The sequence below is a fragment of the Paramormyrops kingsleyae genome, chromosome 17, assembly GCF_048594095.1.
Source record: "Paramormyrops kingsleyae isolate MSU_618 chromosome 17, PKINGS_0.4, whole genome shotgun sequence".
NCBI lineage: Eukaryota > Metazoa > Chordata > Actinopteri > Osteoglossiformes > Mormyridae > Paramormyrops > Paramormyrops kingsleyae.
Window position 1 is genome coordinate 3380068 of NC_132813.1, and position 21322 is coordinate 3401389.

The following is a 21322-nucleotide window of genomic DNA, read 5'->3' on the forward strand; positions in this document are numbered from 1 at the left end:
CCAGATAAATGATGATACTGAGAAGCCAGCTTAATCTGCAGCGTTTTGACTCAGTCCTCTGGTATGTGAATTCATTTCAAAGTAATAAAGTATTTGCTTAAATTAATGGGGTATTTTGACAGGTCTTCTGAAACTTCAAACTGTGGGTTTACTCATTTTAGGTCCGTGCTACATATTCTTCAAGTACAGTACCTGATTTCCTAAATGCATATGAAATGGCTACATGTCGGGCAATGCATTGTGGGCCATCAAGTGCCAAAGAATGCTTCCCTGTGATTGGGCAGCTCTCTTTACTTGTGGGATGAGCCTTTTGCTCTGGGTTTATATAGAGTGCCACCTCAGACCCCTCCAGCCTCTCTGTAGCGATGGCGCTCCTGGCTGCCTGGCTCCTGGCCTCGTCTCTCCGCTTCATGTTGGTCAAGGTCGGCGAACCCATGTCTGCAGCATGTGTGTTCCAGGGAGAGGAGGACACCCGGAACCTCTACAAGGAAGGAGACGTTGTTATTGGAGGTTTATTTCCTGTACACTACAGTCCAAGATCTTTTAAACCTTCTTATCAGAAGAAACCTGAGCCCACTGAATACAAGTAGTAAGTGATATGCTTTGTTATATATGCAGATGATCTAGGTGTACAACACATCGACCATGAGTGCTCCGTCCTAACTGCTTCCTCTCCATATGACCAGCTGCTTCTGGAACTTTCTCAGTTTCAGTGCCAGAGCCCTGCGATGGACACAGACGATGGCCTTCGCTATTGAAGAGATAAACCAACGGCGGGACCTACTTCCCCGTCTAAAGCTGGGCTACCACATTCGCGACAGCTGTGATGACATCCCCGTGTCTCTGAGAAGTTCCCTGCTCCTCGTAAGTGGACCTCCCGACTTGAATGCCAACTCCGCCTGCCGAGGGGTGCCCAGGCCCGTGTCGCCCGTCATTATCGGAGACGCCGCTTCAGGCGTGTCCATGGCCATCCTCAGAACCCTCGGCTCCTTTGGAATCCCCCTGGTGAGACACCTCCACACTGCATCTCAGTGCCTGTGAATATCACTGTTTTCTTAGCTTTCAGGCAGAATTCAGGCTTCTGCTGGGCTAACTGCTGATTGGTCCTTTTTCAGGTGAGTTACTTTGCCTCCTGCAATTGCCTCAGCAATAAGAAAGAATTTCCGACGTTTATGAGGACGATGCCTAGTGATGCTTTTCAGATAAAGGCCATAGCTAAGCTCATCAGGTACTTTCACTGGACCTGGGTCGGGGTGATAGGGGTGGAGTCGGACTACGCCCGCTTTGCCATACAGCTATTCCTGGAGGAGTCCTCCAAGTATGGTGCGTGTGCCGCCTACGTTCACTTTTACCCAGTGCTCCTCTCCAAGGAGTCCATTGCTGACCTGATGCAGACCATCAGGGGATCCACTGCCAAGGTAATCCTGAATTTCTCCGGGGAATCAGAGCTACAGACGATCTTGACGGAGTGTCGGCGGCAGAACATGACGCACATCCAGTGGATCGCCAGTGAGGCCTGGGCCACGGCTAAGTCCCTGTGGGGGGAGTTTCAGGGCCTGCTGACGGGAACTTTGGGCTTCGCCATACGCAAGGCCGAAATCCCAGGCCTGCAGGGCTTCCTGACCCGGGGGCTGCTGGTCCGAGCCCACCAGTCCCCATTCTTTGCAGAATTATGGGAGGAGACGTTCAACTGCAAGCTGAACGTCTCGTTGAACCGGCATGTGCACAGCGATGCGGCCCTGAGCAGGAGGCCATGTGCCGAGGAGGAGGAAGCCCCAGAGGCTGTTCGCTCTGACTACTCCGACGTCTCCCAGCTGCGTGTGTCCTACAACGTGTACAAAGCCGTGTACTTGGTGGCACAAGCTCTGCACGACATGAGCGGCTGCACGAGAGGGGCAGGGCCTTTCGAGAATGGCACATGTGCGGACCCCGAAAACGTCCTCCCTTGGCAGGTGACCTGAACTAGACAGTAGCACCAAGATACACAAATAGGGAACAGGGCATTGCTTACTAATGGGTCTAATAAAACATTTTAATGTTATGTATCTGCATGCATCCATCTCACTGTTTATATTTCACATTTGGCTGATGGGTGCCATGAATATTTTGCTTAGCATAGTAATTCCTGCAGCTGAAGCCATGTAAAACAAACAGACCTTAGCATTTTGATGGAAGTCTGGCATATAATATTTATTGTGTATTAGTGTCATCTGATTTGATGCTCTGCAGCAGTGCTGTGATATCTGGCATTGATCAGCTGATCAATCCATAAGAGGCTAATTGACTAAATGGCTAAGTGTTCCTCACCAGTGTCTCTTGCTTTCCGTCCTCAGCTCCTACACTACATGAAGCAAGCCAGCTTCAACATGTTGGGGGAGCAGGTCAGCTTCGACAAGAACGGGGACCCCATAGCCTCCTATGACCTCATGAACTGGCAGAAGGGGCCAGACGGTTCCCTGCAGCTAGTGAAAGTGGGGTTCTACGACACCTCACTGGGCGGGGAGAAGGAGCTCGTCATTAACGATACGGCCATCTGGTGGCACTGGGGCCAGCAGGTTTGTCCCGTCTCCCTGCTGACGAGATGCACGGCACTCTGCCTGTCTCTCATATGTTCCCTCGGCCCTTGGCTGTGTGGAAATGCCCTCCTGTTTTTGCAGCTGCAACTAACTTCAGCAGACATTAGAATCGCAGTGTAATGTGGATGAAACTCCGTCCCAGCATCAAAATGGACAATCAGCGCAGCCTCCAAATTGCGCAGCTAAGTCACTGAGCTACTGTTCTGACTGCATAACAATCATGAGTGAACCCGAATGACTGAGTGCCGAGTCTGCATTTCTATGGCGTCCCACATTGTGACATCATTCGATGCCCTTCACGCCATACTCACTGGTATGCTGAAACTGTCCTTCCCTATCTCATCATGACACCCCCCGTGAGACTAACACGCTGACTGATGCTCGCGCTACACGCGAGGAGCACGTCCGCCTGTGAATTAACTGCGAACCGTGGCCGACGCCCTCCCTCCCTAGGGCCCCCCCGCATCTGTGTGCAGTGCAAGCTGCACCCCCGGCTCCAGAAAGGCCACTCGCAAAGGAGAGCCCATCTGCTGCTTTGACTGCCTTCCATGCACCGAAGGGGAGATTAGCAACGAGACCGGTATGGGAGGTGCTGATTGACAGTTCAACCTTAAAGGAGATGTGATTACACTGGGCTACCTTAAAAAACATGTGTGATTGATGACTGTGTATTTACATATCTGCCACATGTTCTCTTTCTCCCTCCTGCAGACTCTTTGGATTGCAGGAGATGCTCTGTGGAGACATGGCCTAACGAAGCCCAAGACCATTGTGTGCCCAAGACCACTGAGTTCCTCTCTTACCATGGGTCAATGGGCATAGTGCTGTGTACATGCTCCTTGTTTGGTCTCTTTGTGACCATGGCCATATTTGGGGTATTCGTCGCCTATAGGACCACCCCAGTCGTCCGTGGCAACAACATGGAGCTGAGCTTCTTGTTGCTAATCTTCCTCAGCGTCTGCTTCCTGAGTGGCCTCACCTTCATCGGTGAGCCCACTGACTGGCTTTGCCGCATCCGCTACACCACGTTTGGGATCAGCTTCTCCCTCTGCATCTCTTGCATTCTTGCCAAGACAGTGGTGGTGCTGATGGCGTTCCGGGCCACCCTGCCAGATAGCCGAGTCATGCGGTGGTTTGGGCCGGCCCAGCAGAGGGCCAGCGTGTTCCTCTGCACCTGCATCCAGATCGTCATCTGTCTGATCTGGCTGACCACAAGACCTCCCTTAGCTGTGAGGAACACCAGGCACCACAGTTCCCGGATCATACTGGAGTGTGTGGTGGGTTCGGATGTGGGGTTCTGGTCCGTTCTTGGCTACATTGGACTCCTGGCCTGCCTCTGCTTCCTGCTGGCCTTCCTGGCCAGGAAGCTGCCCGACAACTTCAACGAGGCCAAGTTCATCACCTTCAGCATGCTCATCTTCTTCGCCGTTTGGATCACCTTCATCCCAGTGTATATCAGCACGTCTGGCCAGTACATGGTGGCCGTCCACATTTTCGCTATCTTAGCGTCCGCTTTCGGCATCCTGCTCTGCATTTTCGCCCCAAAGTGCTACATTGTGTTACTGAAACCAGAAAAAAACACCAAAAAACAAATGATGCTAAAAAAATAACTATACCCTGCCCTCACTGTGGCCAGAAGCCCAGTCAGTAGCATTATAATCCTTGCTCATCCTTCATAAATCAATGTATATAAATAAAATCAACGCTTGTATCAATGTCTAATGTACATATATGATCTAGAATTCAGTTAGTGGGGTCACTGTTTATTTTGACTCCTGTCTTTGCTTTTCAATGCAAAAGCTGTTTTTTTTTTGTAAAAATGAAAATAAAAGTTCAACATCTGCAGTGTATGTATGTGTGAAAACATGGTTTTTGAGCATAAATAAAGGAAAACCATCCAGCAGAACACAGCTGGATCTCTGGGCAGTGCAGAGGAAAGTCTGTCTGTCTTACTGCCCTCAAATGCATTATCTGAGACTTGGCAGCTGCCACCATTTCTGCAATAGCTGGTCCCAGTTACCAGGTTTGAGTAATTCAAAGCAGACAGAGTGACACGTGTTGGCACAGGTGTAAATGGACAGTTGGGCATGTTTAGCACACAGACATAAGATCGTTTATTTTAGAGTTTTAGGGAAAGCTGTCACTGACTTCATGCAGATGGGGTGAGAGGTAGCTGTTTACTCTCTCTGTTTATTGCCTCAGGGACAAAGCAAATAAATGGATCTTTTTAATGAACCGATATGGGATGGGCTCAGGTTTCTGGGAAATCAGGTGTGCTTGCGACCGTGGGGGAAAGGTCCTCTGGGCCGTGGCAGGTGGTGCAGTCTGCACAGAGAAAGGCCTGTGTAGCAGGGGAGAGACGCACCCGGCAAGGGTGGGTGTGACTCAGCACCCACGAGGAGTCCCAGCTCACAAAAGCTCACCTGCACATCTTTTCTTTGTTGTGGTGAACTTGATTATGCCAATCTCCCCCTAGCAACTGGACTCCACTAACTTCAAAACACTGAATGCAATGCATCAATGAAATATGTGCAAGAAATATAGTATACAGCAATCATACATAGAGACCCATAGATCTAGAACATGTCTAGAGAGGGTAAATATTGTTTTTAATGGTTTGGTATGTTAGGCTCAAGCCCGTCATATTTGCTACATTCTGTTGCTACATACTATGACAGAAAGAATTAAACTCAGGGTTGGGGAGTTAATGAGTGTTTCAGAGAATTAAATTATTACCAGGAATTTCATATGACCCAATGCCCATTAAAACATAAAGAAGAAATCATTGTTCATGAATTAATACATATACAGTATATATAAGTGATAAACAGTTTAAATGTCATAGATGTTTTGAGGACATTTTCCCCATAACATGTCTCCTTGTATTTCTTTCTGGTTTAAGTAAAATTATATAACATTTCGGAACAAAGATACAGGCTAGTAATCCAAATGTGGAGGACAAGATCGCAAATATTTCAACTGCCACTGTGTATTTTCCAGGCGAGCTTACGTACGCTGGAATGAAAGTAAGCCAGACAGCGCAAAATATGAGCATACTGAAGGTAATGAACTTGGCTTCGTTAAAATTGTCAGGCAGCTTCCTGGCCAGAAAAGCCAGCATGAAACAGACAGCTGACAAGAGACCTATATAACCCAACACTGCATAAAAGGCGGTTTCAGATCCCGGGTTACATTCTAGAATGATCTTTTTGTTGCTGAGTCTCAGGTTCTGTTCAGGAAAGGGTGGTTTTAGACTGAGCCACAGAGAACAGATGAGGATTTGCACTGCTGTACACAAGCACACTATCGCCCTCTGCTGGGCGGGGCCGAACTTCCTGGCCATATTGTTATTGGGGAGGTTTGCCCTGAATACCGCCACGACCACCATGGTCTTGCCCAGCACGCAGGAGATACAGAGGGCAAAGGTCACCCCGAAAGCGGTGTGACGCAGCATGCAGGAGGAAGCCGTCGGCCTGCCGATGAAGGCGAAGGGGCACAGGAAGCAGAGTAGCAGGGAGAGTAGCAGCAGAGAGCTCAGCTCCGAGTTGTTGGCCTTCACCACTGGCGTGTCCCTGAAGCGAGCGAAGACGGCCATGACCACGAAAGCCAGGCAGGCACCACACAAGGACAAGGCTGTGAGTGTGATGCCCATGGTGTCTCTGTAGGACAGGAACTCCATTTCCTTAGGGATGCACCGGTCCTTCAAGTCACTGGACCAGTAGGTTTCTGGACATGGAGTACAGTCACTTGCACCTGTAAGTACAGCAAAGGAGACTGTGTGGGGGACTCGCTCAGTGGCTATTCACACCAACACTTCCTTATGTACTTAATGCCCTGGTCATGTGACATAGCATACCACCATTCATACACAGCATGCTAAACCCTAGCATTTCATACTCCTCTGTTCTTGGGTGCACAGCACATTCTACCTGTGGTGTTAGCGATTGTACCGTCAGCACAGGGGATGCAGTCGAAACAGCACACCGCTCTGCCTTTGATCTGCGCTTTTCTCTTACCAACAGGGCAGATGGCTGAGCAGAATCCTGCAGGAACCTGACAGAAGAAATACACTCTTTTAGTCACGTACGAAAAATGAAATCCTGGCACCTCAGCAAGTGCTGTAGGCCTTTGCGAAGTGAGATGGCATGTACCAGTTTGCCTGTATGCCAGATGATGTCGTTGTCTTTGATTTGCAGCTCATAGCTGCCATTGGGGGCTGGGCCAAAATGACCCACGGTCACATGCTGGACCCTTCCACCAATAAGCTGCCAGTTGACAATATCATAGGAAGGAGGGGGATTTCCATTCTCATCAAAAAACACCATTTCCCCAAAACTGTTTATGAAATGCACTTTCTTGAGATAATTTGTGACCTTAATAAGAGAAAGATTAAAAAACCAATATAAAAAGCCATTAAAATCTACAATAATGAAACCTTCCATTTCTTTTCCAAAGTCACATAAGAGAAATTAATGGACAAATGCACTCATTATACATATATTACTGTGGTGTTCCTCGCAGCTCTCCACTCTCCACCTCACCTGCTGGGGCTCAATTTGTGAGACATTTACACAGAGACTGGAGGCACCATCTGGACTTTGCGTCTTACAAAAAATCAGCTCATGAAGGGAGTGGGCGATAGCATACACAGCTTTGTGCACATTGTAGGTCACCCTCAGCTCTGTGACGTTGAAGAAAGGGTTCTGTGACTGATCCAACGTCTCATTCCCGGTGCAAGCTCTGGATTCGCCGGCCCCATATTTCAAACGTGGGTCACAGCCCACCATAGATTCCCAGAAGTCATTTACAAAACCAACTTCTGGGTCAAGGGTGGGTCTTATGTTAACCAGGAAATCTCTCAGTTTTGGTATTGCCATTTTCCGTGTCACATATCCAATGGCACCACCAAAAGACTGAAAATTTTCTGGGGTGGAAGGTCGAGCTGCAGTTATCCAGGCTTCACTTGCTATCCACTGGATGCCTGTGATGTTCTGAAGGACCACCTCCTGCATTAGAGGGTAGAGATCACCTTCCGGAACGAACGCCAGGATGACTTTTACATTGGATTGTTTAATCGTTTCAACAACCTTGAGTATTTTATTCCTGGGGTAAGTCCTCAGAACCGTCCCTATAAAAGCAAGGCACACTCCCATTTTTTGCACTTCCTCAGTGAAGGACTGGATCCCATTCCGGCCATAGTCATTATCAGACTGAATGGCACCAATCCAAGTCCACCCAAATCGCTTGACGAGAAATGCCAGAGCCTTTGCCTGGTGATAATCACTTGGAATGGTCCGGAAAAACGTGGGGTATTTCCTCTTGTTGCTCAGGCAGGCACATGTGGAGAAGTAGCTGACCTAAAGAAACACAAACACACACACACACACCTATACACATATATATGAAAGAAAGTAGGGGAACACAAAGATTCATTTGATTGCCTTTTGAGAGTGACTCAAGTTTAGCAGTCTACATTAAATTATTCAGGCAGCCTATGTTTACACACAGAGAGGGTGAAATTTTACCATTGGCACATGGAAGGGGCCAAGCAACCCGGCTACTGCAATAGACTGTGATGAACCTGACTCTGCAATGACCGCTGATAATGGTGGATAACATGCCTGTGGAGCCTCCTCTTCTTTCTTCTGCCCATCTAATAATGTGAGTGTGGCTTGCAGAGTTCTGGTTGGTGAAGCACAGGAATCATAAATCTGGTATCCCAGCGATACATTGGGCAGTAAGGTATTGCTGTTGTTAATTTCATCGATGGCAAACATCATCATCTGTGTCCACCGAAAGGCTCGAAGGTCGAATCTGTGGGGGGGAAGATGGCGATGGATACAAACCGCGATGATACAGATAGCGACAGCAGTGGGACACAGCGGCGTTTCGTTCTGTGGCTGGGAACCGCTCCCGTCAGTCACTCACCCGATGCACTTCGCTGGAGAGGGCTTAGCTTGGTATGATGGGTTCATATAGTCTTGCTTGTTGAAAACGGGGAAAATCCCTCCAATCATAATATCTCCACGCCTGGAGAGACTTGGCATCCCAAATGTCCCCAGCTGCTTGCATTCAGGATGCCCCTCTGCCTGGGACCAGAGCAAAGACAGGACACAAAGCCAACTTTCCCCGAGTTGGCCCATGGTGATCCTATCCAAACACTTAGTGCTGTGATGTCCCGCCTTTATATAGAGCTTGGCACCTTTCAGGAAGCCCGGGAGCAGCTGAAAGCAGAGGCGTAGCAGGCAGAATCTGCCCAAGCTTTGTCCCTGGAGGCCAATACGACCTTGCAGTAACAAAGAGAGCCAATGTTAATTATGAACTACCAGGGCATGAATCTGATACATATGGTGTTTAGAGGATGCAGATACATTGTTACCTTACCCAGACTCAGATGTGTCTATATTTGCATCACGTCTTCATATTTTTAGATGTTAAACCTATTCAAAGAAAAACAGTTAACGTGATGGGTTTAGATGAGCTACAGAGACATACATTGAAACATTGACAAAAAATGTCACCGGCAATAAATAATGCATTGTGGAGATTAACAGTCATGTAACCATTTGGCCTGCAGTGGTCAATTGTTGAAGGAACAATGAACAACTTGCTTCACCTGACCAGCATCATGTGACAGGAACAGGCGTACTTGGTGCCTTGGGTGAAATCTGAGCCACCATCTTCATTATTTTAATAGCTAAGTAGCTCTGGTTCTGCTGTCTTGGGAATGTATTATTGTCGTTCTGACAGCATCTAGGTTGTATGTCTTGTAGGGCACAGAGAATGACTATGGTATAATCCACACCCTTTTAAGATGGGGCACTGGGCTATGACGTTTCACCGTTCAGAGGGTCTTTTATTCCTTGTTCTATTTTAGCTTGTTTTTTTTTCAGTACAGATTAAAGGATAGTTTGTTGATGGTTTTCGTGCCTCACTTCATTGGTGACCCCAATGGCTCCAGATGCATTGTGGAGTACTTTATATGTGTCGTGATCATGGCAGAGAACACGGCAGCGTTTGAACTTCTGGAGTGGACAAGCTGAAGTTTGGTTCCTGCAGGTGGAGGCTCAATTCACTTTGTGTGGCATCACAAATGACAGCACCAAGCATCACTACGACATTGTAGTGCTGAACCATACTTTTGCAGACAGACTGGGCTCGCCGGCTTCTTTCCCTTCCTGGCTTGGGGGATTCTAAGGCTTCCGAACTAATGGGCTTCCTGGGTGGCCACCCGCCATGTTTCCTGTTTAAAGAGTAGTTGCTACAACGGTTGGCAATTGACATGCATGTGGCATTAGCGAATGCAAGGGAGACCAAAAACGTTTTTTGGACCTGGCAAACAGTGCACAGAATAGCACTGACACAGAGGCCCACTCAACATGCCTCACTGCCAGCGTAATTGTGTAGCGCATGCACCTATTGTAACTTTGCTTTGACCATGGCCAGTTTGGCATGGCTGCAAAGAAGTCTTGGCCTCCATACTGCTCTGGCAGGTCGGGAAATGGTGCAACTGGCATGCATTAGCTGCTATGAACACCAGCCAATTCAGCTGCCTGCTATACATCACAGATTCCATTTCTGTTCAGTGTTTCCTGTGTGATATGGGTGCCTAAGTCAGCGTCCTGCTGGCTTCTGCCCTTCTTCCAGCTCTGGAAGTAGCGAATGGCAGTCATATTAAGGTTTATGGCATGCTTAATGTAACGCTGTTTCGCTGGCCAGAGGTTCCAATGGACTTTTCTGGCTGTGAAAACAGTGTAAACTGCTGATTTTCTGTACACTAACGATATCCTGGTTGATATGAAAAACAGCCACCTGTTCCATGCCCAAACTTTTCACTCCCTCCCATGGATGCACAGTGCAGCTAGCTTGATCCAGTTGTCCAGTACTTCTCTCGGCTCCTCGCTGAGTTCCCAGACCTAACCAGGCATACTTTCTCGTCATGCACAGCCAGGCATGGTACAGAGCACTACATCATGACAGTTGGCCAACCTGTCCACGCCTGGACCAGAAGCCTCAACCCTGGTAAATTGGCAATTTCCAAGGCTGAGTTTGTGGTCATTTATGCCTCTCAGCTCCACATAGTACAGATACCCAGCAGTGGGTGGCACCTGTGTGGTGATTACCACATCTCCATTTTGCCAGGACCCCAGACAGTTACCCTATCCCTCTTGTTCAGGATTTATCAGCCCATCAGGTTGGATGGTCCATAGTTTCCGAGGTGGACCAAGTACACAGCTACCCTCAAGTCCCAGTCCACCCTGAGGACATCCCACTGTCATCACCTGTTTGGGCATTTTGAATTCAAGGACATGCCGTTTGGTTTTAAAAATGCAGCCTAAACTTTTCAACGTCTGATGGACAGGTGGGATTTGCCGTTCTTGTTCATCTATCCAGATGACATTCTGGTCGCCAGTGCCTTCCAAAGCGAACATTTGTACCACTTGTACACATGTTTCGTTTGAGCACCTCAAAAATCATGGGCTTATTCTCTACCCACACAAGTGTTATTTTGGGTTGCCCTCAGTTGCCTTCCTTAGCCACTGTATTACTAAGGAGTGTTTTCTAGTTCTTGCTGAAGTTCAGGCTAGTACAGCTTTTCCCCAGCCTGTCACAGTCAAACCCCACCGGAGTTTCTGGGTATGGTGAAGTTTTATCACTGTTTCATTCCCCAGGTGACCTGCCTGATGTAATCCCTGCATGACGCGCTCGAAGGTAAGGCAGCTAAGCAGTCACTTGAATGGTCGGCTGAGTGGACTGCGGCCTTCGCAGCCACCAAGTCTGCATTGGCAGGCTGGGGTTCTATTTTGGTTTGTTTTTTTGGTTCGGATCAAAGTCAGTCAAGTGCCAGTGTTTGCTTCTCACTTCAGTCCCTTGCTCCAGTCCTGGCTTGCATTTTGATACTGATCACTCACTGGAGGCTTGGCCTAGCTGCAGCCTAAATAGGTTTCTTGACAGCTGTAGACTTTGTAAAGTATTTTCTGCCTTACTGTATATTACACCTTTGACAAAAATGCTTGCAAAATGCCCGTAACTGCAACATTAGTGGAAAGTGAAGGAAATCTGAGTGGATGTGAAAGTCTGTGTATGGTCAGTGTACCATCACTCGTACAATAATCTATAGGACAAAGTAACATTGGAACAGGACTAATGCAGATGAATCTCTTTCAAGATGTATTTTTCATGTGTATGGAAAAAATCATCCAGATGCGTGAGTTATGCCTGAAAGTAATAGGATACGCTACATGCCACAGTTTTTTTCTGGTAAATATATTTAAACCTGACACCTGAATTATAACTATCAAATATTGATTTCGACAAACTTCTAAAGAACACAGAACAGCATAAATTTACTACATCTGTAAAAATTTCATTAGTTCCTTATTATTTTAAAAAAACAAATCATAAATTGCAACAATGGAAGGAAAGCGTAAACAATGATTTTATTTATTATGTCTTCAGAAAATATCTCTGGTCACATTTCTGCAAGATTACAATCGAAAATATGTAAATATTATAAAAGATCAGAGTGTTTATTCCCAATATAAAAACCAAAATGTAAGAGCACAGTAAAAAGCAAAGAGTTAGGAAATGTATTGAAAGTCATTTTTTTTCTTAATGAAATTACAGAGATTTTGATGCCATTTTGCCCATTAAATGTTTCTTTGAATTTAGTTCAGGCTTAAAAAGAATAATATAACATTTGGGCAGAAAAATTGAGAAAAGTAAACCAAAACTGGAAGCTAAAATGGCAAATATCTCGACGGCCACAGTGAACTTCCCAGGTGAGCTGACATAAGCTGGGATGAAGGTGATCCAGACGGCACAGAATATGAGCATGCTGAAGGTGATGAATTTGGCTTCATTGAAGTTGTCAGGCAGCTTCCTGGCCAGAAAAGCCAGTACAAAGCACAGGGCAGAGAGGAGACCAATGTACCCCAGCACAGCCCAGAAGCCCACTGCTGACCCCACATCACACTCTAGAATGATCTTGTCTTTGTAGTACTTCATGTTCTTGTTGGGGAAAGGAGGGGATAATGTTAACCAGAACACACAAATTAACACCTGTATGAGAGTGAATACAAGAACACTGAGCCTCTGCTGAGGAGGTCCAAACCATTTCATGACATTACTGCCTGGGAGTGTAGCCCTGAAGGCCATTAACACCACTATTGTTTTCCCCAGAACACAAGAGATGCAGAGGACAAAGGTGATCCCAAACGCCGTGTGGCGCAGCATACAGGACCAGTGAGAGGGTCGGCCGATGAACGTGAGTGAGCAGAGGAAACACAGGGTCAGGGAAAAGAGCAGCAGGAAGCTCAGCTCAGAGTTGTTGGCCCTGACAATGGGCGTGTTTTTTGAGTGCAGGAACACGGCTAACATTATCAGAGCTAAAAGTGCCCCAAAGCAAGCAAAGGCAAGAAGCAGTGTCCCCATAATGTCATCATAGGATAGGAATTCTGTCACTTTTGAAACACACTGGTCTCTATTTTCATTGGACCAATATTCTTCAGGACATTGAATGCAGGTGACTGAGTCTGTAAAAAATAATAGAAACAAAATAATAATTCACGCATAACGTAAAAGTTACGGCAGAAAACAAACATATAACATAAATTTTAACTTGATTACCAAGAATTTGGCCACAAAGAGCCACATGCTTTACAAGTTCCTGCGCCGGCAGACATGATAAGTTACCTGTCTGGTTGCTAATTTCTCCCTCAGCGCAGTGTATACAGTCAAAGCAGCACACGGGCCTTCTCTTATTCAAAGCTTTTCGCGTTCCAGGCAGGCAGCTCTCTGTGCAAACAGACTGCGGAACCTTCCAGAGATGCAACAATCACATCAGTATTTCTTTTGGGGAATGGTAGCACTTTAAATTGTGTCTGTCTGTCTGTCTGTCTGTCTGTCTGTCTATCTATCTATCTATCTATCTATCTATCTATCTGTCATCACTTCCTGTCACATTTCTGACTTCTCTCTCTTTCTGCCTGCAGAATGTATATATAGATGTAGAATTATACCTAGAAATCAATACATTGTATGTAATCACCTTGTCTTGGTTTCCAGTCCAAACAATACTGACATTCTGCTTTATCTTAAGTCTCTGTCCACTTGGTAACGACGCATCATACCGGCCAACATTGATGATTTTGACAAAACCTTTTGTGTCAATTTGCCAGTTCACCAAATCATATTGAGGGACAGAAGCTCCATATTCATCAAAATATACTTTGTCCCCACAATGGGTGGTAAAATTTATTATCTTCAAATGGCGTAACACCTGTGTGGAGAATGTTTTTTACTGAAAATAATAATAAAAAGTATTTTGAAACTCCATTGTTTATCATAATGAGAGTAATTGAAATCTGCATTTTGTTACCGTATTACTGATCTCACCTGCCATGGCTGAATGTCATCCTTCTTAGAGCATGGCTCTCCAGTGCTGGGATTCTCTCCATGGAGACAGGCCAGGAGGCTGTGCAGTGCATGGGCTATAGCATACACTCCCTTGTACACACTGTAGACAGTTCTAAACTCTGACATGTCTGTGTAGTCATTAGTGATGGTCCTTACATCCTCTGTCTCGTTGCACAGTTTAGAAAAACCAGAGCTGCTGTTGACAGTCAAGCGACAACTAAAGGCTGCTTCCCAAAACAACCTAGTGAAGGTGCTTTCAGGATGGTCTGATGGTCGAAGGCCGAGCAAAAAGTCTCTCAGTCCTGGGATAAGGCATTCAGTGATAGCAAAACCCATTGCACCCTGTAGTAAATTCACACTGCCCACTGTTGCTAAATCTCTTGTTATGATCCAGGCCTCACTACCAATCCACTGTATGCCAGTAATATTTGCACTCTTAGTTGTTTCCAGGAACTTCCGGAAGTAGGACATGGACATGAAAGCTAACACAACTTTGGCAGTGGATGTTTTTATTGTCTTTGCAATTGAAAGCGCATATTCTTCTGGAGCAGTATCAATGAACTGTGTTATGTATTCAATACAAATCTCCTCCTTCCTTGCAAGCTTTGTAAATGCAGCTGCCCCTTCCTCAGCGTACATCTCATTGCTGTAGACAAACCCCACCCATGTCCAGCCGTAATATTTCAAGAGCTCAACTAGGGCTATGACCTGAAAGCGGTCACTGGGCACAGTTCTGAAAAATGTAGGGTAGATGTTTCTATTACTCAGACATTCACAGGTTGCTAGGTGACTGATCTATAAAGGGAGAGAAACAGAGTATAACACTGTATAATCCTGATAAGAATTTTAGATGTATAATAGAAACATATAATCTCAGGAATATTGCAACATATTAACAATCAGCAGAACTGTACAGTGATTCTCACCAGTGGAATGTGTAAAGGGGCAATGGCTTTTCCGGCTGTGCTACTGGCTCCTGATGAGGGGGGGCCGATTAGTGCCTGCACCCTGGCACTGCTGCAGTTCTCTGGCCCAGCTGCAGCCGCCAACGCTGCATTGAGGATGTTGGTGTCTCCACAGGCATTGTAGATCCTGTAGCCCAGTGTGACACCTGGGAGCAGCTTGTTATTCCTGTTAATCTCCGCAATGGTGAAGACCATCGTACGGGCAAGCTTATATTCCCTGTAGTTCTTTCTTATAGAGAACAAAGGTAATTCAACAGATGGAAAAGGTACAACACCCTGAAACTTATACTGCAGAGAAAAAGCCACAAGATGAAGACATCAATATAGCATTTTCATCCCATTCTACGTTGCACAACAACATTATAATGAAAAACCAAAATCAGATTGTTGGGTTACAAATAACACTGTTTAAAAAAGCAAGAATATTACATATGTTAGATCCAGTGCTATGACTCTATTCCTTGTTGAGTCACATTATTTGTAACATTTTAGCTGTTTTTGAAAGTTCCAGATCTCTAAATAAGTATGAATTTTTGAAACATAAGATTTGATTCTTTAAAGGCTCCAGAAGAAAAAAAATCTCGTAGTATTCCCACACTCTAGAATATACTCACATACTGTTCTCTTACCATTCTAGTTTGTGTAATTAATTTGATTTCTGGAAACAATTACATTTAAATTTTATAGAATTACACATAGTCTGCACACTGCACAAAGTACCAGATACGTTTACTCACCGCTTGCATTTGAAAAGTGTTGGTTTAACTTTGAATTCATGCTTCACTTCGATATTCAAAGTGTCATATGAGAAGATACCTCCGATTATGATGTCTCCCTCTTTTGATAGATCAGGAACTTCGGCACTACCCAAATATTTGCAAGAGGGATCCTGCGCTCTTGCCAACAGAGCAAGCAGAATAACTCCAATGAGTCGCATTATTGAGTACTCTGTCCGGACAGAGCTACGGTCTGGAGAGAAGTTCCGATTTTGCCAGTATTTATAATAACAGTCCCGAATCCCATTGTGCATACAGTACTGACTAAATCTCAAGGGTCAGCAATAATCTAGGTGTCCTCTGAAGCAATAAGCAGCCTTTGAGAGTGTGCTTTTTGAAGTTTTGTTTTTTTAATCATCTTTGGGGGTGGGCTTAACAGTGGCACACATCACCAGGGTGGGGGGCGAGAACTCCCCGCTAACCCTGAGTGAATGGAGTGGGTTTCCCCCTAGAACAATGTTTTTCTTTTTACCACACTTGAGCTAACTGATACCACTAAATTGCTCACAGTGTGTCTGTGTGTGTGCGCTGCATGAACTGGTGTCCAGGCCAGAGTGTACCCACCTTTACCTGCCTGGGACGGGCTCCAGACACCCCAGTGACCCTAATCAGGATAAGTGGTCGGAAGATGAGTCGATACATGTTTTTATCAGGGGTGTAGGTTTGGGTAGGGACGGTAGGGACATGCCCCTTCCAATAATGTGGGGTACTGTGTGTGTTTACGGGGACAGGGTTTTTGGGGTCATTTAGCCCCTACCAATGTCGACACCAAACCTGTGCCCTTAGCATTTGTAGCAGCCTCTATTCCAATAGTCCGATATAAAGTTTGACAGCAATGATTCAACAAATCAATTCGCTAATAAATCCTGCATATGCACATGAATAAATAGACTCTACAGCAGGGTTCTTCAAATCTGGACCTCAATTCCAAATCTAGGCCTTGTTTTCAGTTCTCCCAGGTAGTTAGTTTAATAATTACTGATTCTGATTGGTCAGAGGCTTCACACCTGACTGACAGGTAAAGGAAGGCTGGAAAACCAGCAGTGCTCGGACCTTGATTTGAGTAACCCTGCTCTACAGTCTATTTTCTATTTTATTGTTTTCTCAATAATAGTTTATATTAATGTGATGATTTCTACTGGGACAGTTTTTAAAATGGCTCATAAAAATACATGCTGACAAAATATCAGCCATAAAATATCCTGGTGCAAATTTTAAACAATGGTGATTTTAGAAATGTACTCAGATCAACTCTGCAAAACTCTGTTTATCTAATTCCTCGAACAGTTTTGTCCATATAGATCATTAAGGAAGCCAAGAAAATAATATATGTATTCTATTAAAAACTCCTGCTGCTCCCATTATAAGAATTCCATCAGTTTCCAATTTTGCAAATAGCTGTAAATAAATTGGATTAAATCAAATTACACGTGTTTTCTTGATAGTAATTGTTTCATTGGTGTTAATCATGGGCGTCGCCGCCATTAAATCTGAGGGGTGTCATGACCTGTGCGTCCAGTCCTCGTGTGTGCCACGCCCCCTCATTTCCCTCGCGTACTACCCCGACTGAGATCACCTGTTTCCTGTTATTTCAGCTTGTCTTGTGTATTTCAGTCCGCGTTCAAGTCTGTTTCCCCAGGTCTGTCATTGACGTTGTTTACCTAGTGCTCCCCTGTCTGCTTGTTCTCCCTAAATAAACCCCGTTGCCCTTGGCTTCCGGTCTCCTTGATCCTGCGTTCCCGCTCCCCGCTCGCTCGTCCAACACGGTACATGACAAGTTGATGCGCCCCTCTCACAATTCATAATTATTCGTTTGGACCCCCCCACATTTAACATAAAATATTAGTTTTATGCCAGTGTGTCCCCCCCACATTCAAAATGCTTCTGACGCCCCTGGTATTAATTATTCCAAATAGCAAATATAAACAATATGTTCAAGATAAAATGATGTTTATTAAATTAGATTTAGACAAGCATATATTTTAAATTGAAATTATTTTTCATTTCAGCTTACAGTGATTTTGATGCCATTTTGCCCATTAAATGCTTCTTTGAATTTAATTCAGGCTTAAAAACAATAATATAACATTTGGGCAGAAAAATAGAGAAAAGTAAACCAAAACTGGAAGCTAAAATGGCAAAAATCTCAACGGCCACAGTGAACTTCCCAGGTGAGCTGACATAGGCTGGGATAAAGGTGATCCAGACGGCACAGAATATGATCATGCTGAAGGTGATGAATTTGGCTTCATTGAAGTTGTCAGGCAGCTTCCTGGCCAGAAAAGCCAGTACAAAGCACAGGGCAGAGAGGAGACCAATGTACCCCAGCACAGCCCAGAAGCCCACTGCTGACCCCACATCACACTCTAGAATGATCTTGTCTTTGTAGTACTTCATGTTCTTGTTGGGGAAAGGAGGGGATAATGTTAACCAGAGCACACAAATTAGCACCTGTATGAGAGTGAATACAAGAACACTGAGCCTCTGCTGAGGAGGTCCAAACCATTTCATGACATTACTGCCTGGGAGTGTAGCCCTGAAGGCCATTAACACCACTATTGTTTTCCCCAGAACACAAGAGATGCAGAGGACAAAGGTGATCCCAAACGCCGTGTGGCGCAGCATACAGGACCAGTGAGAGGGTCGGCCGATGAACGTGAGTGAGCAGAGGAAACACAGGGTCAGGGAAAAGAGCAGCAGGAAGCTCAGCTCAGAGTTGTTGGCCCTGACAATGGGCGTGTTTTTTGAGTGCAGGAACACGGCTAACATTATCAGAGCTAAAAGTGCCCCAAGGCAAGCAAAGGCAAGAAGCAGTGTCCCCATAATGTCATCATAGGACAGGAATTCTGTCACTTTTGAAACACACTGGTCTCTATTTTTATTGGACCAATATTCTTCAGGACATTGAATGCAGGTGACTGAGTCTGTAAAAAATAATAGAAACAAAATAATAATTCACGCATAACGTAAAAGTTACGGCAGAAAACAAACATATAACATAAATTTTAACTTGATTACCAAGAATTTGGCCACAAAGAGCCACATGCTTTACAAGTTCCTGCGCCGGCAGACATGATAAGTTACCTGTCTGGTTGCTAATTTCTCCCTCAGCGCAGTGTATACAGTCAAAGCAGCACACGGGCCTTTTCTTATTCAAAGCTTTTCGCGTTCCAGGCAGGCAGCTCTCTGTGCAAACAGACTGCGGAACCTTCCAGAGATGCAACAATCACATCAGTATTTCTTTTGGGGAATGGTAGCACTTTAAATTGTGTGTGTCTGTCTGTCTGTCTGTCTATCTATCTATCTATCTAGTCTGTCATCACTTCCTGTCACATTTCTGACTTCTCTCTCTTTCTGCCTGCAGAATTTATATATAGATGTAGAATTATACCTAGAAATCAATACATTGTATGTAATCACCTTGTCTTGGTTTCCAGTCCAAACAATACTGACATTCTGCTTTATCTTAAGTCTCTGTCCACTTGGTAACGACGCATCATACCGGCCAACATTGATGATTTTGACAAAACCTTTTGTGTCAATTTGCCAGTTCACCAAATCATATTGAGGGACAGAAGCTCCATATTCATCAAAATATACTTTGTCCCCACAATGGGTGGTAAAATTTATTATCTTCAAATGGCGTAACACCTGTGTGGAGAATGTTTTTTACTGAAAATAATAATAAAAAGTATTTTGAAACACCATTGTATATCATAATGAGAGTAATTGAAATCTGCATTTTGTTACCGTATTACTGATCTCACCTGCCATGGCTGAATGTCATCCTTCTTAGAGCATGGCTCTCCAGTGCTGGGGTTCTCTCCGTGGAGACAGGCCAGGAGGCTGTGCAGTGCATGGGCTATAGCATACACTCCCTTGTACACACTGTAGACAGTTCTAAACTCTGACATGTCTGTGTAGTCATTAGTGATGGTCCTTACATCCTCTGTCTCGTTGCACAGTTTAGAAAAACCAGAGCTGCTGTTGACAGACAAGCGACAACTAAAGGCTGTTTCCCAAAACACCCTAGTGAAGGTGCTTTCAGGATGGTCTGATGGTCGAAGGCCGAGCAAAAAGTCTCTCAGTCCTGGGATAAGGCATTCAGTGATAGCAAAACCCATTGCACCCTGTAGTAAATTCACACTGCCCACTGTTGCTAAATCTCTTGCTATGATCCAGGCCTCACTACCAATCCACTGTATACCAGTAATATTTGCACTCTTTGTCAATTCCAGGAATCTCCTGAAGCAGGACATGGACATGAAAGCTAACACAACTTTGGCAGTGGATGTTTTTATTGTCTTTGCAATTGAAAGCGCATATTCTTCTGGAGCAGTATCAATGAACTGTGTTATGTATTCAATACAAATCTCCTCCTTCCTTGCAAGCTTTGTAAACGCAGCTGCCCCTTCCTCAGCGTACATCTCATTGCTGTAGACAAACCCCACCCATGTCCAGCCGTAATATTTCAAGAGCTCAACTAGGGCTATGACCTGAAAGCGGTCACTGGGCACAGTTCTGAAAAGTGTAGGGTAGATGTTTCTATTACTCAGACATTCACAGGTTGCTAGGTGACTGACCTATAAAGGGGAAAATAGAGAGTATAATTCTATTCAGAAATTTCAAATGATGTAAAACGAGTAACCTATGACGATGCGGCTTAATTTTTAACTGCAATCTTTATAGTGATTCTCACCATGGGAATGTGTAAAGGGGCAATGGTTTTGCTCACTATACTACTGGGTCCTGATGAGGAGCATCCAATAAGTGCTTGCACTCTGGTGTTGCTGCAATCCTCAGGTCCAGACACAGCAGTGAACACTGCACTGAGAATCTGTATGTCTCCACAGGCATTGTAGATCCTGTAGCCCAGTGTGACACCTGGAAGCAGCTTGTTATTCCTGTTAATCTCCGCAATGGTGAAGACCATCGTACGGGCAAGCTTATATTCCCTGTAGTTCTTTCTTATAGAGAAGAGAAGCAGTTTAAGACATAGAATGTACAGCTGTCACAGACACACTCTCATTTTTGTCATCCTTTGATTCATGAAACTGTCGGATAAGTTAACGGTCATCTCTGGCATTAGGATGTCACTTCCGCTCTTTACCTGGCTGGTTTCAGGCCTTTCCCAGTGTCTTCTGCTTCACCTTATTCTAGTGTACTGCTGACTTAGAAATTTTGAACCTGTAAGCAACCTGCTACTCAACATAGAGTTCTGCCAGGAGAATCACGATTGAACACCAGGATTTAAAAATGGAGATTTGCTTACAAATATAGAGTGGTCTCAATTTTTTCTACGTCTGTGCGTGTGTGTATACATATACATATATACTCAGCAAAAAAAGAAACGTCCCTTTTTCAGGACTGTGTATTTCAACAATAATGTTGTAAAAATCCAAATAACTTTACAGATCTTCATTGTAAAGGGTTTAAACAATGTTTTCCATGCATGTTCAATTAACCATAATCAATTAATGAACATGCACCTGTGGAATGGTCGTAAAGACCTTAAAAGTAGGCATTTAAGATCACAGTTCTAAAAACGCAGGACACTAAAGAGACTTGTCTACCGACTGTGAAAAAC

The 21322-nt window shown here is 45.0% G+C and overlaps 4 protein-coding genes across 4 annotated transcripts; 1 reads left to right on the plus strand and 3 right to left on the minus strand.

Annotated features, from left to right (window-relative positions):
* The first annotated feature begins 365 nt into the window (after window positions 1-365).
* LOC111841984 (extracellular calcium-sensing receptor-like) lies at window positions 366-4186 on the plus strand. Its single transcript, XM_023808191.2, has 6 exons — window positions 366-589; window positions 708-1005; window positions 1116-1952; window positions 2334-2555; window positions 3030-3156; window positions 3288-4186. The coding sequence occupies exons 1-6, from the start codon at window positions 366-368 to the stop codon at window positions 4184-4186; spliced, it is 2607 nt and encodes an 868-aa protein (XP_023663959.2).
* Window positions 4187-5415: 1229 nt separating this feature from the next.
* On the minus strand, window positions 5416-8644 carry olfcn1 (olfactory receptor C family, n1). The gene is made up of 6 exons (XM_072701598.1): window positions 8505-8644; window positions 8102-8390; window positions 7118-7933; window positions 6728-6949; window positions 6527-6629; window positions 5416-6329 (listed from the first exon to the last, which is right to left on the minus strand). The coding sequence occupies exons 1-6, from the start codon at window positions 8621-8623 to the stop codon at window positions 5416-5418; spliced, it is 2463 nt and encodes an 820-aa protein (XP_072557699.1). The 5' UTR covers window positions 8624-8644.
* A 3391-nt stretch (window positions 8645-12035) lies between these two features.
* LOC111841982 (extracellular calcium-sensing receptor-like) lies at window positions 12036-16042 on the minus strand. The gene is made up of 6 exons (XM_072701480.1): window positions 15697-16042; window positions 14921-15188; window positions 13974-14789; window positions 13627-13857; window positions 13272-13395; window positions 12036-13111 (listed from the first exon to the last, which is right to left on the minus strand). Exons 1-6 carry the CDS (start codon window positions 15987-15989, stop codon window positions 12198-12200), a joined length of 2646 nt encoding a protein of 881 aa, XP_072557581.1. The 5' UTR covers window positions 15990-16042; the 3' UTR covers window positions 12036-12197.
* Window positions 16043-17668: 1626 nt separating this feature from the next.
* Window positions 17669-20819, minus strand: LOC111841979 (extracellular calcium-sensing receptor-like). Its single transcript, XM_023808187.2, has 5 exons — window positions 20435-20819; window positions 19503-20318; window positions 19156-19386; window positions 18820-18943; window positions 17669-18659 (listed from the first exon to the last, which is right to left on the minus strand). Exons 1-5 carry the CDS (start codon window positions 20666-20668, stop codon window positions 17746-17748), a joined length of 2319 nt encoding a protein of 772 aa, XP_023663955.2. The 5' UTR covers window positions 20669-20819; the 3' UTR covers window positions 17669-17745.
* Window positions 20820-21322: the final 503 nt, after the last annotated feature.

Coding starts and splice junctions, on each gene's coding strand:
- LOC111841979 (XM_023808187.2), bottom strand. CDS start 20,668: ATGGTCTTCACCATTGCGGAGATTAACAGGAATAACAAGCTGCTTCCA. Junction 19,387..19,502: donor ATGACATTCAGCCATGGCAG/GTGAGATCAGTA, acceptor TTCTCCACACAG/GTGTTACGCCATTTGAAGAT. Junction 18,944..19,155: donor GGACTGGAAACCAAGACAAG/GTGATTACATAC, acceptor CATCTCTGGAAG/GTTCCGCAGTCTGTTTGCAC.
- olfcn1 (XM_072701598.1), bottom strand. CDS start 8,623: ATGCCAAGTCTCTCCAGGCGTGGAGATATTATGATTGGAGGGATTTTC. Junction 6,950..7,117: donor CACAAATTGAGCCCCAGCAG/GTGAGGTGGAGA, acceptor TCTCTTATTAAG/GTCACAAATTATCTCAAGAA. Junction 6,630..6,727: donor TCTGGCATACAGGCAAACTG/GTACATGCCATC, acceptor TTCTTCTGTCAG/GTTCCTGCAGGATTCTGCTC.
- LOC111841982 (XM_072701480.1), bottom strand. CDS start 15,989: ATGCACAATGGGATTCGGGACTGTTATTATAAATACTGGCAAAATCGG. Junction 14,790..14,920: donor CCCCTTTACACATTCCACTG/GTGAGAATCACT, acceptor CTCCCTTTATAG/ATCAGTCACCTAGCAACCTG. Junction 13,858..13,973: donor ATGACATTCAGCCATGGCAG/GTGAGATCAGTA, acceptor TTCTCCACACAG/GTGTTACGCCATTTGAAGAT.
- LOC111841984 (XM_023808191.2), top strand. CDS start 366: ATGGCGCTCCTGGCTGCCTGGCTCCTGGCCTCGTCTCTCCGCTTCATG. Junction 1,953..2,333: donor AAAACGTCCTCCCTTGGCAG/GTGACCTGAACT, acceptor TTCCGTCCTCAG/CTCCTACACTACATGAAGCA. Junction 2,556..3,029: donor GGTGGCACTGGGGCCAGCAG/GTTTGTCCCGTC, acceptor CTCCCTCCCTAG/GGCCCCCCCGCATCTGTGTG.